The 18,520-nt window shown below is 34.0% G+C and overlaps 1 protein-coding gene and 1 long non-coding RNA gene across 5 annotated transcripts; both read right to left on the reverse strand.

Annotated features, from left to right (window-relative positions):
* Window positions 1–1,988: 1,988 nt before the first annotated feature.
* On the reverse strand, window positions 1,989–5,997 carry LOC135170218 (uncharacterized). Its single transcript, XR_010300342.1, has 3 exons — window positions 5,837–5,997; window positions 3,597–3,659; window positions 1,989–2,247 (listed from the first exon to the last, which is right to left on the reverse strand). It is a non-coding gene; the product is annotated as an uncharacterized LOC135170218 (long non-coding RNA).
* Window positions 5,998–7,650: 1,653 nt separating this feature from the next.
* Window positions 7,651–17,953, reverse strand: LOC135170213 (uncharacterized). Of its 4 annotated transcripts, none has more exons than XM_064135810.1 (3): window positions 17,749–17,953; window positions 10,037–12,897; window positions 7,651–9,016 (listed from the first exon to the last, which is right to left on the reverse strand). In XM_064135810.1, the coding sequence occupies exons 1-3, from the start codon at window positions 17,801–17,803 to the stop codon at window positions 8,729–8,731; spliced, it is 3,204 nt and encodes a 1,067-aa protein (XP_063991880.1). In that variant the 5' UTR covers window positions 17,804–17,953; the 3' UTR covers window positions 7,651–8,728. The 4 variants fall into 4 exon arrangements, with proteins under 4 accessions (XP_063991880.1, XP_063991878.1, XP_063991881.1 ...); XM_064135808.1 differs by having other exon boundaries at window positions 7,651–9,022; XM_064135811.1 differs by lacking the exon at window positions 17,749–17,953 and adding an exon at window positions 17,188–17,321 and having other exon boundaries at window positions 7,651–9,022.
* Window positions 17,954–18,520: the final 567 nt, after the last annotated feature.

Consider the following 18,520-nt stretch of genomic DNA (forward strand, 5'->3'; position numbering starts at 1 on the left):
TTTAATCTTTCGAAAACCGTCAAACGGAAGTTTAGATACTGCAAATCATCAGGAAAGGGCTTTCCTTGGTCGCCAGGAGAGTCTGTACGTGGCGTACAGCTTCTGGAGTAAATTCCATATGGTTGAAGAGGAAGTCGACTCCTGATACCACAAATATGATATAAAAAGCGAAATAGGGTATGCATGAAATAAATAAATGAATGAATGAAGAAAGAAATGAATAAATAAATGAATGAATGAATAGATAAATAAATATTACATTGGTTGCCCGATATAAAAAGCAACGCAGGTCACTAATCGAAGATGACGGGGATTTCATGGAGATAATGCATTATGTCATAATCATAATCGATCATTTAACAATCGATTATTGAAGAAGCAAAGGCCGCAGACGTTAATAAGAATATTCAATGAGATAAATTTACTCATTTTTTATATGCAGTCGATATTGATGTATATGAAACGAGTAATTACATTTATGCTCATGAGTAAGTACCCTTACGCCGATGCAATATTTCAAAATTGTCTGGAAAATTTTTTGAAAAAATGCTTTTGAAAGTCAAGTCCAGATGATTTAGAATCATCTGAAATGTAAGGTTCCATCACGCTTTTCGCTTCCGGATGAATCCTGCGTTTGGATGTGATTGGCTGACCCCCCACCACCACAAGAGAAGGTATATAAGGACTGCCTCTAGTCACCGGAGCACAGTAGCTCGTAGTCCTGAAAGTGGAAACTGCAATGTTGATGAAACGTCGGCGCAGCGGTGAATCCAAATGCGACATCCAATCGGAATTTTTCCAAAACAAATTTTTTTATTGCATTTACGGTGGGTTAGAACTGGGATTAAGCACTTGGACAATGGCTGATTGCAAAGGACGAATACGTGAATAAATACTACTCTTTATTCAAAATAAGTATTGCGGTCCTCGAAACGATGTGATGAAAGGGTTCGATAATTGAGAAAAGTGCAATAACCAACTGCAAGAACTCTATAAAATTAAAATATTAATTACATTACAGTTGAAGAATTGGCTGTGTCCGAATGTGACTTGATTTATCTTTATCTGTTTTACCCAGTGGAGATATATTATCGACAAAATTATATTATCCCTCTAAAGAGGTTATCGGCTGTAGGTAATCAAGGACATACTGATTCTTCATGGCTGGGTACACCAACTTAGTTTCATATCCAATTCAATTGATTCATTATCTGGTGAGAGGGTAAATTAGCTTGAAAGCACGTCGATAGGTGCTTCGCCATTTTCTTTTTCGATATCGCGTGTAGGTATCACAATCTAACACGTTTGGAATTATTTTAAATTCTTGAAAACATGGGAGAAACTTAAAATCCTAGTTGAAACAAAGTTCACTCAAGTTTTTCAATTGAAAATAATTTTGTTCCTTTTCTCCTGTAATTTTTTAAATTGTAAAATAATTGCAACTGGTTACCCTCACACTTTTTTCTGAAGTGCTCTTGATTTGGTCTTTATTTATTTATTTATTATCAACTAACGGATTTTGGTCTTTAGTTTCTATTGAACGAGACGAAACGTGCGCTATCGTGTGCTGTAATTATAAAAAAACGAGACCGAGTGCACGCGCACGTGCCCTATTTGAATTTCCCGTCTCGAACACATTCATTAATGCGGAAAAGTCTTACGCACACACATAGACACACACACACATGAGATTAGCCGATGTCCTATGTGGCTGACTTAATTTATGTGCTTTATTATAATAGAAGACAAAATTAAATAAGATCTGAATTCAAATTAACCGCCTTAGATAGGTCAATGAGGAATAAGTGTGACAGACTTTCGAGATTTGCAAAAGAGATGTTTACGATAGGAGGAGATCATAGCACGAATTCAGCTTGAAGTGGATAAATTAAATTATCACTGTTAATGAATTTTATATCGAACAATTCAATGGACTTTGATTTAGGGGAAGTTATAACAAAAATTTGTTCCATAAAGTCACGCAGTCATTTTCAGAATGATTTTTATAAGTATTTATTTCTTTCCATCTAACATTAACAATTCAAATCAACAGTAAAATACAATTTCAAAAGAAATTTAATAAATTGTTCCGAGCATCAGTCTTGCCGATTGTTTAGTTTCATGACAATAGTTGCCGTTCCAATTAAACTAACGATTACATAGTGGAATGTGGAATCATCAGTAGGGTTCACTTGCAGGCACACGGTTTACAGCCGCATTGGCCTCCGCTCTTGCAGGAGCACTGGTCTGAAACATTAACAATAATTACAACATTAATATAATTAATAATTAATTTTAAAAAATTAAAAATAGTTCTGATAAAGTCTAGTAACCAGAGATGTACGTGTTTTGGGACGCAATTTACATTCAAACTACATATTTTGATGCTTTTGTTCGTTTGTGTAACCAATACCCAGTGGATGGTACGCCCTTAGCCTTACAAATATTTTCATTTCACTAGTGAAATTGAAAAAACTCTCGAGAAATTCGGAATTTCGTAATGCAGACAGTTACTTTCTGTTTTCATTGCGTTATTTCATTAAAAAATATCACAAGTAACTTGGAATTACTCAATTCTTCACATGCGTGAGATGATTTTTTTTCTCTGGATCACGATCCACTTCGATCCAAATTCGCCACAACAGTTGTGATTAAACAAAAATTTAGTCATGATTTATTAACATCGATTCATTCCGCTAGATCGCAACTTAATATGGAACATTGCTTTTTTTACTAAAATTATTTTTTTAATTGAGTTCATCCTCCGAGATATTTTTACGAATATTAATTTCAAATTAGACTCTTTACATACAAGTGAAGTTACAATTGAACTCTTAAAGTTCAATTAGTTGTTTTAAACAAATTTATGCAATTCAATATTTAGCACTCGGGATCTCATATGTTTGTGACTATTCATTTCACTTATTGATTTGGAAACAATATTTTTTTAATTTACTAAAAATTTTTTCTCAATCTGGTAACATTTTGAAGGAACTTTTTTGCTATTTTTTCGTGGGATATTTTTTCTGGGATTCGAAATCAATAAATTCATTTTTGGATTAATTCGTCATAAAAAAGTTAATTCAACAATTCCTTGCCATATAAATTATTTAAATTCTCCAAATTAATTTGTTCTTCACTTGTTATCGACACCGTTTTTCTAATAAGAATTTGAAGATGATAATATGAACATAATATAATCTGCATAGAAAACCTAAAAATTACCATTTCATTTTAATGCATGTGCAATAAAAAAATTGTACGAACGACGTAAAATTATAAATACAAATCGAAAAAGAACAACAGTCAGGAATGTATTTAATCCTTCAAGACAAAGAAATATTTGAAAAGACTTGTGGAGTGAATGCGGTGAGTTTTTCTAACGAATTGTCTCACGGAGAAGCAAGAAACCTGAACACTTCGGTGGCTTCGACCGAGTTCCTAACGGTTCAATTCTCGAGATGCGAGAAAAAAACACAGTACAGTCCCAACTCAAAGTAAATAAAAATATGTCCTATAGCCAATAGATATTCCATCTATTGATATGGCACTATAGCCTCAGCTAATAACATTTTGTAAACAAATATTAAACCCACCGGAACATCCACCACTGCAGCACTTGCAGTTGTCCCCACATTTGCAGCCATCCTTGCACTGGGCTGAAATAATATAAAAAAAATATGTGAGTAGTTGAGAATAGGAAATGACTACTAACCGAGTTCCCCTTTCGGGGAAAATATAAATACAAAGAAAAACAAAATGCAATTAACGTCTGGTTAGAATTATTTGGAAGTTCCTACATAACCTCAAACTGCCATCACAGATCACAACCAAAATAATAATTTGGTAGTTTCCAAATTCATTTATTGTGCTTCGATTATTGTTACCATAGGCTGGTAATTAGGTTTGATTCTAATAAAACCATTATTTCAACAATTTATTTATGATGGCGATTGATGATCACGTGACCCTCCCCAACTGGGCGTTAAGGAAATCAGGTAATCTGCGAAGACAAGAGGGAGAGGTATTTTTTTTTAACTTGACAGAGAATCCTCCAACCCACGGTATAAAGGAACCAAACACCCAAGAACTGTTATCACGTGAGTAAATGGGCTACAGCTAATCACTACCACCTAAATGCTGATTACCCCGCCATCACATTAAACTCCTGAGCCTCACCATCACCAGTTTTTAGTGGCGTTTTTTCTGATGTTACCCCCAGGTTCAACGGAATTTACTGCAAGAAAAATGTGAATAGTTGAGGCCTAATAGGCCATTGCCCAAACGTAGAAAAAAGGACTCTTCTCTCACGAGGTGCATCAAACGTCGTACGAGACACATGAAACTACCTTTTCTCATTTATATCGTAGTAAACTATACTAGACCCCCACTGGGTCGAGAAATCAAGATCAATTTTTCAAGAGGGAGAGGGTAGCTATCATTCGATTTAACTTGGAATCTCGCACAATGAATTTAATTAAGACGTCCGCTGCACTATACGAATTCCACAGTGATAACACTGGATGCACGATTTCTGTTCTGCGTAATTTTTTTATATTCATTATGAGTTAATACATTAATATAAAAATATAATTTTGCCCAAAATTTCTAGTGAAAAATCGGCTGTAAATTTTTGTCAGAAGAATATTTCATTGACAAAATTATATTTTTCTCGGAGTGTACGATCTCTTTGGCTGCATTCGTATTTCGACACATTTGAATGTAAACACCAGCACCGAAAATTATTACATTAATTTTTATTTCGCTTTTATTTATTTATATTATATTTATTGAGTGCGTGGTATGTGGGGACAAAAATGAACTGTCTGTCTGTAGCTCTGTTTAGTCCATGTCAGTATTTTATAGTTGTTCTCAGAATACTGTCGGAATGTTGAGAATAGCTTTAATAAATAGAAACAGAGAAGGAAAGTGAAGAAATGAGGGATCAAGGGCCTTTTGTTGAATGGGTCCAGAGTATGAAAACTTTGGTCACTAAGAGTTAGTTCTCTGGGGACATCATAGAATAAACATATACTTTCTGCGTGCGATAATAAATAATTAATGTTTATACCCAAATCGTTTGATATTATTTAATAAATCCCTATCAATAATCCAATACTATTGTTACACTGAGTAATAAATCGAGTATTTTTTTAGAAAGAAATGAATCATTTTTCATTTCGATGGTATTCTCGGAATTTGAAGGCCATAAAATTTTCGAAATATCTAACAAGAAATGGGAAATGAATTTACAGTGATTCAGGTCAATATTGTTTTGGTACAATTGGAAGATTAAAATATTAAATACTAGAATATCAAAAAAAATATGTTCAATGTCACTGTTCTTACTATTTCTTTAAATATAAAATAAGTTTCCCATCAAATTTAACTTCAATCATTTTAATTTGAACTATTATCCATCAATTTCTAAATAAAAAACTTTCAAAATAGTTTCAGCAAAATATTGTTTTGGTTTAATTGAAAAAAAAAATTGCTTTGATTATCACTCGTTATTTCTCTTAATGTATGATATTATTTCACTTGATATTTTTCAAAATGTATTTATATAACATAATGCATACCACATAGCATTATCATCTAATTAAATATTAAATTATTATTACGTCAGCATGTAATAATAATTGAATATTAGAAAAAATAATGCGACCAAATTTATTATACTATTTATTGTTCTTAATATGTCCGTAAATATTAAAATACGTTTCAATCAAATTCAAAGCAAAGCATTTCAATAAAAAATATTTTCGAATAATTTCCAGCTAAAAAATTACAAAATAGTTTCCCCAAATATTTATTTAAAATAATAAAAACTTACAGGAGCACTTGTCGCAGCAGGGTCCTGGCATCTTGACGATTGTTAATCGAGATATTTGAATCTTCTCCGGAGAACGATAGAACTTTCCAGTGAGTTATCGTTGAACTGTTGTCTGAACGCTGGCCAGCGCCTCGAATTTATTGATCATTCCCCGCCACATTGCACACGAACGTACTGATGATCCGCGTGCAATGCCTACGAGTGTTTGTCATGCGCAGTTACAAATGGATAAACAAAGTGAATGATTCGATTGTGATTGGCTCGTCACTTGACGATAAGAACGTCCATTGGCGCTCCCAATTATGGCACCGTGTGCAACAGAAAATCTAGAAATACCGGGCGCTATGATTATGAGTAATCGGTTTCTTTCGAAGAATCAATTTATTCGTCAAGGTTCTGGAACTTTCCGAATTTTTTACCTTTTTTTTTTCATGAAAGCCAGAGCTATCATTGAATTAGTTCAGTCACTTCTGAGTTCATACCCCAATGCATTAACCTCTCGTTCATTTTTACGTTCATCAGGTTTTTGCGCTTTTCGGTTAAATGACTTCAGCAGTTTTCAATGACCCAATGGTACATTTTCGATTGAAAAATGTAATCAGGATAATAGGTTTATATGAGGGTCATTTTTTTCATGAATTTATGGTTTTTTGGGAAAATCTATGATATCCGTTGATTGTTTTTGTTTTCGAACAGAAACTTTGAAGATTATAATTTATTAACGACGTAATTTCCGATTCGAAAATTGTAACGGTAAATTATGCAAAATGTGGAGAAATGTTGAGATGTGATTTTTGTAAAATTTATAGACTTTTATCAAGAAATTTTTATGGATTTCTGTTGAAAAAAATTTGAAATTACGTCGCAGATTTCGATTCGAATGACTCCACGGCGCAATTTTAGCTTAATCGGTCAAGTAGATTCAGTCAAGGAATGTTTGATAAATATTGCTTTTCTGATATTGTAAAAAACGTCTGACCAAAGGGAATTATTTTGGATTTTTTTTTAATATTAATATTAATCATTTGATGATTTTTAAAAATTTAAAATCTTGAGTGAATAATATAAAAAAAAATAACATTCATGATGCAATTCTTTAACTGCGACGTATATGTTTTTAAATTTTGGATTAATGATGTGTACAATTTTTCATTTAGTGTTAAAGATAAAATTCGGGGAATTTCATAAAATAAAAAACAACGAAAATAAAATAGATTCAGGACGAAACTCTATTTGTATAGCGGTTCGAAATACTCATTTTCACCATAAAAATTATTAAAAAAATATGAGTAATTAAAGCAAACATAATTATGAAAGTAGAAATTAATAATTTTACCGAAATTTCATCGATGAAATGTCAAATTTCGAAGTGTTATAAACAAAAATTTGCTGAATAAAATGGGTTTTGTAGACAAAAACGTAAAAACCAAGAAAAACTCATATTTTATAAACAAACTATCGACAATATCTGAAAGAATTTGAGTTTTTCTCGCTCCTTAATCATCCAGGAAACAGAATTCTCTGGACAAGCTCCACAGAACAATTCAAAGAAGTAAAACCAAATACGACGAATCTGTTTACAAAACAAGAACCAACGAGGGAAAACGATATTTTAAAAACTTTCGAGAAATTCATCAACACAATCGTGAAGGACTTCCTCGATACTCGTCTGGGTGAAGCGAACAAGGCCCGATCATTACAATTCGACTGCATCATTAGCCAGAATTGGAGTCACAACCTATCCTACATGGATATGTGAAAATCATAAAGAAGAAATCGATCGAATACACTGACAAAAAAATTGTTATCAAATATTCATGTACTTCACAGAAACATTTATTTTTTCCATACAATATTCCTTGAGTGACGCCATTACTAGGTTTGAATCATGTTAATTATATTCTCCTAGGTAACAATCACGTCAATTATAAACTTAAATAAACTTGGATTCACTAGTTATGAACATTAAAAAATTGATCGATATTTGTTCATCTAGAGAATCCAAAACTCAAAAAAAAATAAAATCATTAACGGAGTGACCCTCAAGAGCAATAACATCATCATAATGGAAACGAATGACTCAATCGAGGGAATATGATTTATCAAAAATTAATACTTCTCGCGAGTCGATGAATATCTGGAGAAAATAGTTTCTTTTCTCAGTGCAGTGATACCTCGTAAAATAATAAATATTTTGTATAACCTGAGACCCTCCATAACCACAGCTATTAACAAATCTTTTAAAGAATGAACTACATATCTAATAAATATCGTCCACACAGATTCACAATATCAGATTTAGAATTAATAAACCTTCGAAATGGGTTTTCAATGCTGAGTAAAAAATAAGAAAAAATCATAGAACAGAAATCAGTTCAGTTTCGAAAAGGATGAAGAACAGTCTTTGAAACGTTCAACATGAAATACCTCGTGTCTAACGATCAATCAACATTTATATATTACCCCATAATGGGAACAAATTCCTGATTGTTTTTCATCCTTCTAATTATGTAAATATTGTACGATCTTTACAGCAACAGAAATTACGAGTTTTGGAAATTCATTTCGCGATTTCCATAAATTTTCCATTAAAAAAAAAGTATCGAAAGATGAAATTCTTTGTATGAGACTAAATTGTTCTGAATTTCATTGCTCTAGTGGCTTAAAAAATTAAAGCCATTTAATGTAAAATTATTCATATAAAACTTTATTTAACATCTTAAGAGAATAAAAAAATCACGTAGTTTTCACTTCTGATAATGTATATAAAGTGTTTTATAGGTATAATCTTTCACAATAGAATCGGAATGATTTGTTGGTCATTCCATCATCCGAGCAGTAATGTTCGACAGTAGTTTGACCATATGGAATGATTTATTCAAACTTCAACAATCATTTGAACGATTTTTTAGCTGATTGACAGTAACCGACGTAATTGCTCTTTTCTGCCAATTTCGAAATATGAATTGATTGCTCAGCAACGTTGCTCTGGAGACGGCCATTGTGACGAATGATAACTCTTCTATCATTTATTTCTCTGAGAACTTTTCCACGATCTCCACGTAATTTTGCAGGCGGACTGCAGTTGATATCGTAAACTCCGGCTGGTGGTTGATATACGACTTTGGGGAATGATTTTGAGGATTGGCCAATCACATTCTCATCATTTTCAGCTGTCTCCTGTAACTGATCAATGGAAAACAATGAAATTGACGTGAATGATAAAACAACTCTCAACAAAACATTTTCCTAAATTTCATTATCCCGATTAATTACTAATTAATCTATTATTTTCATCCTGACTATACTTCATCGTAAATTGGTTCAATCTTTAAAGTGTTCTCAGATCTTTCATTTTCGCCGTTGAAAGTTATTCAACATTACAATTAAATAATGAAAATTGACTTCGTTATCAAGTGTTTATAATTATTTAACTAGCCAAGTGGTAAATCGAGATAAGTGAATTTATCTTTTAGGCGAGTTTCTGAGAAATATTTACGAATCTAAGGGAGTTAGCAAAAATTCAGTGGTTACATTTGTTATCGAATTCAATACGCTCTGTAAAAAAAGTTATAATGAAAGTTTTGATAGTTCTCTTGGATTCGAAGATATTCATTAAAAACCTGGTCAATAGCCAAAAGTTTACCACTTCGTTGCTGATTTCAAAGTGTTTCATCCAGAAATTTTCCTCCATTCATTTATCCTTCAATAGTTATTGTTATATATTTTTTATCTATTTTTAATAAAAATGTGGATTAGAAATATTTAAAAACGTGAAATTTTATCTTCTCGCCTCCCCATTGACCTTAGAATTGTCCACCCAAAATTTATTTTCTCCCAAAAAATTATAATTTTTCTTTGTTTCCATTAAAAAATCAAGCAATTGACAATGGAAACCGTCGAAACTCAATATCTGAACCTCAATTGATACGAGAAAACATGTTCGGGTTGCACTATAGTTATTAATTTCCATTGTTTCTCTTTATTCATTTATTCTTCAATATTTATTAATTAAAAAAGGCTCTTTCAAAATGTTCTTTATTTCCCCCAATTGGTAAAAAAAAAAATTATCCATAATTTTAAATCTTATCGTACCTTGTAGCGATGGAAAATCAGTTTAAAATACCACATCTTCGCAGATAAAAAAACAGGAAAAATTAAATTACAACAAAAAAAAATTGTCATGTAGATATATCTCACCAAATCCCTTTTTGCTTCACCAGTCCCTCCCAATTTGATGCGCAGATTCTCCGCGGAAGTAGTCGTTTTCTTTTCATTGGGTGTCAACAAAAACTGCTGGTCCTTGCTTCGCACATTCTGCACCAATTTAGCATCAGTTGAATTGATGTATTCAGCCACTGGAGACTTGACAGTAACATAATTATAATACACTGCACTCCCAACCAGAGTCTTTTTATCCCTCGACGCCGAAAACATTGTCGTTTTTTTACTCTCTCCAGCTTTGACAGGGGTTTCAAAATATTTTCCTCGTTTCGCAAAAGCTGAAGACATTGGAGTCGCTTTTGGTTTCGGTGTCGTGAAGAAGGCGCATGTCTTCTGTTCAGATGTCGCAGGTGAATTGAAGACCTTCCCCAATCTGTATGTGATTGTCGCTTTCTCACCAGACTTGGCAGGCGTTGAAGGGAGTCTCACACCTGTCACTCCAGGTTTTTGATTACTCTGTACCAATTTCCTATCCCGAGTACAAATTGTTGTCTGGGAACGTGGAGTAGCTGGCGCAACAGATGAGTGTAAACTCTGGATGGACTGAGACTTCGTCAAAGAACGAGCTGTTGGTGGAAGAGCCTTTGATCGTCCTGTGACGGAGCTCATGGTAAGACCACTTTTAGAATTGACCTTAGCTGGTGTCCTTGACACATTCAATTTGCCTGGAGTTTTGACAACACTCAGGGGCCTGGATGGTGTCTTCCCCCCTGCAACCGGTGGTAATTTCGAGGCAACTGATTGTGGTGTGAGAGCCAAATTTGGAGTACTCCGAGTCAGCGCCAATTTTCGACTTGTTATTCTTGGAGTTGTTGGTGGACGCACAGCCGATGATGCCGATGATTCCGACTTCAGGTCTGTTTTCTTGGCGCTCAAACCTCGTAAATACAAAGATGTCTCTCCACGATTTGATCGAATTGGTGGTTTTCCCCTGGGAGTCTTGCTGGCAGCCACTGGTGACCTTCGACGAAAATCTACGACGAACGCCGGCCTCTTGAGTTCATTCATAACAGGTTGAACCTTCTTCGTTGATCTCATCAGCTTCCCTGGAGTCTTCACTGATGGTTGAGGTGTCTTGGAAAGTTTACGTTTCACTTCAATCGCACTCATCGCCTTATTTATGATATCTTTATTCTTATTCAGGTACTTGTGGTAATCGCTGGATCTCCTGACGAACTTCAGATACTCCAGGACCATGTCGTCCTCAGGGGTGTCATCAGCAGTGAGATAAGTCGCATCAATCTCGCGAATCATCTTCTCCGTTTCGCAGCATCGAAGTCGTTTTTTCACGACTTCTTCCAGAACTGATTCTGGCAGATTGGCATCGTAGTTCGGATGGCTGTTGAACGTGTCGTAGAGTGCGTTATCCACAGAGGTCTTATTGGCTGATGAACACGGTGGAGAATCTTCGAGATTGTAGTATTGAATTGCTCCCGTTCTTTTGATCCTGGCAGATTCCAGTTGAGCTGTCATATCTGAAACAGATTTACTTCTTCTCAAACTTTTGATTTTACCTTCACTCACTGGCGTCGCATTTTTGTGAGCGTAATGCTCCCAGTACGTGAAGGAATCATTGTAATCTGTCTTCGTAGGAGTTGTGAAAGGTGATCCATGAACCCTATCACCTCCTCTCAACGCTGCATTGCACTCGTCCAAAGGCGATTGATCAATTCCTGGTGTCAACGTTTTTTGAGAGGAATCTACGTGAGATGGAGAACGATCAATGTACCTGATATTTTCGGGAGTTTTTGGAGACAATTTTGAAACAGCACTTGCCTTCTTCAACATGGCAATACACAGAGGTGATTGGTTAGATTTTTTTGCATTTTCCCCGAGGTTCTTCGGAGTTTTACGATAAATTTTTTTAACATGTCTTTGATTTTCTTGACGTGGGGTTGCGAAGTCTAGAGAACTCCTTCGCTTTGGGGGAGAATTCGAAGCATCAAGGACCCCTGGACTTGTCGAGGCTTCCGGGAATACTGCCCTTGAAGAGTCAATGCAGGATGACAACATTTCTGCTGGCATAGACTGATCAATGATCATAGACTCGTTGAATTTATATTTAAAAGCTTTCCTGAATTCTGCTGTCAAACGACTCAAATTAGTCCCACTTGGATCGTCTATCTGCTGATAACTGTTCAGATTAGTTTCCTCAATGATCGTCAGCAGTCTGTCGGCAAAAGCTGCTGGATTCATAGCAAAGGATTTCGATAATCTTTTCAGGGTATCAGTACGTTGATTTGTGGTGGATCCACAGTCTACCTCGAGCTCTTTAGAAAGTTTCTCCAGAAAAGGCATCATATATGATGTCGAATCATCAAGTTCTGATGCCACTGGAGGTCTCTCAGACTCCAATTCAATTTCTTGATTAGAATCGATATTGTGATTTGTGTCTCTTGGCTTCGACTCACTGATGGCAATGTCCAAGTTTCCTGTTGTGGTTTCATTGTTTGTACTTCCAACATTCGAATAGACAACTTGGACATCATCTGATACGGATTGGGCACTGTGAAAGGAATCTGAGGAACCTCGTGATGTTCCAGCTGGTGTATTGCCGACGTTTCCAGCTAAAATCGTCGAGTTTAGGGTGTCGTTTGATGGTAATTCTCGATTTTGATGATTGGACCACTGTTTTCGCTTTTCCTGCCTCATTTTGTATCTTGTCCACAGCTCACAGGTGCATTGTTTGTACTTGTATGCACACCCTTTGACATGCTCGTGATCATGATTGAATGTACGGGTGTATTCGGATGAATCGATACTCTCGAAAGTTGTTGAGGAGACGGTGGTATCTCCTGTTAGGTCAGATTCCAGTTCTGCTAAATTCTTTCCTGCATCTGTAAAATATATTGTTATTATTATTATGGAAAATTTATTGTTATTATTAATATATTGTTATTATTATTATGGTAATTATTCGTCTCGAAACAATCGCATCACGAATCAATTCATCATGTGGTCGTTTCAATACATGAAAATTCAACAGATGCTTATGTCAACAAAAGGAATTCTACAGTCACAAATACTAGGTCGTCATAATGAATACACATAGAGAAGTATAATTATAATGATAAACCAAACCACTCAAAAAATAATAAATCGGAATGGATTCGGTACTTAACTATGAATTTTTCAAAATACTATAAAAAACGTAAATTAGACAGCGGGGAGGGCATCAATTAATGGTAATAATTGAGATTGTTTGAAGTAAATGATCGATTCGTTCTTGGAGTTGTTACTTAAATTGTTGCTTAAACTGTTCAGCAATTAGGTGTGATTTGGAAGACTGAAGAAAATGGTATTCGGCTGCGATGAACACAGAGAGAAACATAATTTTGTCAATCAAATTTGTTTTGGGTTAAAAAATGTTAGAAATTTCCTTTGGAAGATCCACTGTAAAGTCTTATTGGAAGAATATTTGGTAATTGAGAAAATTATATTTTTCTCTCAGTAAAGAGGGAGATTCTAGAGTTCCTCAGGAACTAGCATGGAAATTAAAATAATGAACCACCAAATTTGGTGAAGAGAAGATTGAAGATGTTGAACAATAATTATTATGTTGAAATAGAATATGATGAAGTTGTTTTGTGATGAATTGTTGTTGAGCCGAAGAATATTATTTTTTGAGGAGTTATTGTCGATATTTTCTCATTTTTCATGTCTTTTGTAAATTTCGGGAAAACTGTGGATCAGAAGGACGTGAAAAAATATTGCGTTTTTAAGTTTTATCGTTATTCAATGAGTCAAAACGTTGCGTTCATTTTTCCAAATTTGTTGTAAAATTTTGTGAATTTTTTACAAAAGTTTACTGAGAAATTCGGAAAATTCTTCCATATTTATAAAACGTCGTGAGAGATTGAATAATAATAATAAAATTTAAAAACGGCAGATGTTTTCACGTGAATTTTGTCAACTGGCTCTCAGAAATTTGTAGATCTTGAAAGATGAGACGATATCAGCCATAACTGCTTGGAAAAACCTGAAAAATGAAAAGATATCAGTAATAACTTCCTTAATGATTCTATAACGCTTATATTGTATTACATTACGTAATCATAGGATCCAATTTTAAGTCTCCGATTCTCAGTTTTCAGAGACACCTCCCACACCTCACCATGAAACACGTGGGGGAGAGCGATCTGTTTTTCGAAACTCGGACATGAAATGTGTTAAACATTGAGAAAAAAATGAATTCAATCAACTTCTTTTTATTGATTCAATCCCAAATTTTTTTCCTAGGAAAAAAATATTTTGGAGCGCGAAATTGATTCTTTTCAATCGAAAATCAGTTAATGATATCTGAACTTTTCGGATTAATAGTCACGATTAAAATAATATGATAATAATGTCTTTGATGGCAAATCGACAGAACTTCCCCGAAGATTGAATTATTTTTTTTACTTCAAAAGAATTGGCACAACAAATTATTAATTTGCAGAAATAATGATTATTCTGTAATGACAATTATGGAAAATTCTAAAGATCACAAGGATTATCGAAGGCTATAAGCACGTGATTTTAAAGCCATTTAATTATCAATTAATCCATTAATTATTGATCAATTACTACCATAGTGAACATTAAATAATTGCCTCCCTAAAAACAATTTGTTAAATTTTTTATATAGCATCATAAATTTTCCCACCCAAAACATTGTTGAAAAAGTGTTTAATAGAATTTTGAAACCTTATTCGTAGATGGATATAATCACTATTGAGTTTTTTCCTTATGTTTTTGTGTAGTTGAGAAATGTCAATGACCAATTCGTCAATCCACGAATTACATAATACGTCACTTATCTGTTTATATTTATTGCAAACTAAAAAAATAATAAAAAACGAAGAGTAAAACCATTTTTAATGATTGTCAATTTTGTTACAAGCGTCCGTATTAATCCGCATACTTTTTTTTAGAATAATAAACCTAATGGTCTATCTATTGTTAACTCATCGTTCATCTTCTGACTGCGGTGAATCAACTGCAGAATTGGCTCATATAATTTTTTCTTAATTTTATCATATCAAGAACGAAGTCGTAAAACGAGATAAGTCACTTTGGGCCATTGACCAGTTTTTTGCGATTATCTCAGAATCTAACGAATCTGGCGAAATTTCCATTGGAATCTTTTTTATGTCATAGGCCGAGTTCTACAATAAATGTCATGACAAAAAATCTCGTATCCCCCTTAGATTCGTCGGTATTACCAAAAAACTCGACTAACAATGATATACAAGTCAACGTATCTCGGTTTACCACTTCGTTCTCTTCATTTTCTTTGGCTTCAACTAGTTTTCTCTCATTCCTTAAACATTTTTGTACCCATTAGCCCTCTTTCGATGTCTCGCATATGTATTAATTATTTTCTCCAGTGGTATAAAAGTCAATTGATGGTGTTACCCTAGTTACTGAGGCAGTATCTGGCCGCGTTTCTCAGCAACCAAACGATTTTTCCAGTCTTTATCAATAGTCTACTCAGTCCTTAGAATAAGTATCAATTGACAATGTAGTTTGTGCCTTCTTTAGTGACTGAACATAAAATTGAAAAACACTGGAACAATATATTGTGTAAAAAATGCAAAAAAATATTTTTGTCACTAACAAATACGCTAAGAAAAATTTTATAAAATCATCTCAGGTCAAGACATTTTGTTTTTAATTCAGAGATCAAGAAAACCACTTGTCAAGTCAATTTAAGTAGTTTTGGCATTAAAATATTTTAGACTTGAAACGAAGAAAAAACGAAATTAATTAATTTAATGGTAAAGACAATGAGAAATCGTTTTAATCAAGAAATTGTCAAAGTGGAAGGTCTTTGGCCAGTTTTATCCTGAATACATGATATTTTTTTTAGTTTTAGAACATTTTTAATCCTAAAATTTCTTGAGAACATATATTCAATGACAATTTGATTTAATTTAATTTCTAGTTTAATTTTCTCAGCGAAGCTGTAAAGACATAGATTCTTCCTCAACATGACTTTAATTTATTGAATGAAAGACTAGAACAGGATCAACTGATTTAAGAATAGTCATCATTGGTTCAAATCCATTCAACAATGTTTCTTCTAAAATACCTAAGTAATTTAAGGGGAAAAAATAATTTACCTCTTCCCCTGTTTTACAAGAAATTTTTACTATGAAGAGACAATGAGAGGCTCTTGAATACTCTATAATTAACAGATCTCTCTGGAATCGGTCTATTTACTTATCTTTCGACAAAAAAGTGACCCAGAGTTTATCAGAAATGAATGAGAAAACATGTTCTATATCCCGGAACAAGGAACGTAAAGAATTCTTGTTTGTCAAGAATTTATAAGATTTCTCTTTTGAAAATAATTTACTTTTCTTCCCCTTTGTTTTCACGGTTTCACGTGACAAATTCCATGAAAACACAATGGCTTAAGCTTCGCTAATCAGTCTGTTGTTGATAGAAGGTTAAACATCAATAAAATAAATGGAAACCGTTTTAATTGATTATTGAAATTGTAAAACGAGATGAGTCGCTTTTGGCTACTGACCCGTTTTTTATGGATATCTCAGAATCAGAGGAAGATAGCAAAATTTTTATGAAAACCTTTTTTGTAAAGTGAATCAAGTTTTACAATAAATATAGTTATAAAAAATCTATTATCTTTCTTAGATTCGGAGATATTGCTCAAAAACAGCGGAGAGATGAGTTAACTAATGTCATTTTGCCGTATCATCCCCCCTATTAATCAAGTTTTGTTTTTCTCCTAAAATGGTTTCATGAGAAAAACAAAACTCAACCAGATATTGAAAATATTTAAACAATCCATAAATAAATAACTTTAACTCACTCGTTTCCGAGATATGACACAAATTAATTTCATGAAATAGGAAACTATTGTGTTAAAATATTTTTAAAGTTCCAAACTGCTTCCCAGTACTGAATCAAAGTACTGAATTAAATTAACCCCAACTTTAAACTGCTAAATTAAATTAATTGGATCCTACAATTTTTTCAAATTATAGAATAAAATTATCAAAACAAATTTCCTTTTTTTTTCATTTCATTGAACAATTCAGTAACGAAATCGCTCTTCACTATTGATCAGCTTTTAATAAACAGCTCAGAATTAATAAACATATCACAAATTTCATTATAACCTTTTTATGGAGCAACTTGAGTTCTGCTACAAATGTCATAACAAAAATCCCACTATCTCCCTTAGACTCAGAGATATTGCTCAAAAACTCCACGAAAACATTAATCAGCTCATCTCGTTATTCCACTTCGTTACTAAATTCTCCATTGATTGTCTCGGTTTTGCTTCACCCTGAAAAATCCACATGACATCCCGTTGGAATCAGCTTATGGTTTTTTGTACTCAGCCAGCAACAACAATAGTTCTAAGCAAAATAACCAATAACTCTGACTGAATAAATGTCTAAACCACCACCACGGTTGACGTGATCTAGATGTTGATGGTGAACATTCTCAATTTGCTTTTGGGCTCATTACATAATTTTTTTGCCTCAAACAATTAATGCTGCATGCTTCTTCACACCAGAAGTAATGACCAGAGGTAATTCCGAGGTGAATGCTGCTCAGCAGAAAAATGAATAGCTGATGACTCCGTTCAGCATCTTGTTTACGTTTACACGTACTCAGTCCACATTCCTCAATTGTTCGCCCCATAAATGCAACAAATGTCTGTAAAAACTCACTTATTGTTTTTTCATCCAGCTCCTGCAAACGTGTGAGATCACCACGGCTCTCCATCTTCACGCAAATCGCTAAAAATACTGTTCAATTGTTGTTTAAACTATACATTGAGGTATTATCAAATAAAATTCACATCCAGCTCAGGTCTAATCTCAGGTTCAGGTGAAGTTGACGCAAAAGACGCACGAGATTTATAACAGACGATGGAATACTGTGGGTGACAGTTGGAATTCATTTTGAAAATGGCAGTGATGCCAAATTCTAGCCACAAAGGATGGCCTATAGTTTGGTTAAGAGCGTTACGTTAGCGTTTAGTCGTAACCAAAGAGGATTGACTGAAGTAGAGGGTCAGTTCTGGGGGTTTGAGTGACCCCAGCGGCATCGTAGTACCTCACCCCAGGAGAGGCAGGGCGCCACACGCAATGTTGGAGTGTCTGCTCGTTTGTAATTGTAAATAATTCTTAATCTCTATTTTACTACAGAGAATTCTCATTTTCAGAGTTTTTTTGCAACCACGAATCAAGAACCCATTTGATTATTCTGTCAAAAAGTTGAAAAAATAATGGAAGAACCGAACCCGGTAGTTGGGTTTGGAATGACCTTCCCAATCTTTTTAATTTTAAATGAACCATCTTCAATCATCTTAATCTTCTCATCTTAATTTCAATTGGAAGAAAAGCATTTCGGTGACGGAGAGGACTACATCTCAATTTTTAAGTAGTCTGCCTGACAGCGACATTGTTATTGAGGAATTGTTGAGGCAGCTGGTGGACA

Source organism: Diachasmimorpha longicaudata, chromosome 16 (genome assembly GCF_034640455.1).
Source record: "Diachasmimorpha longicaudata isolate KC_UGA_2023 chromosome 16, iyDiaLong2, whole genome shotgun sequence".
NCBI classification, from domain to species: domain Eukaryota; kingdom Metazoa; phylum Arthropoda; class Insecta; order Hymenoptera; family Braconidae; genus Diachasmimorpha; species Diachasmimorpha longicaudata.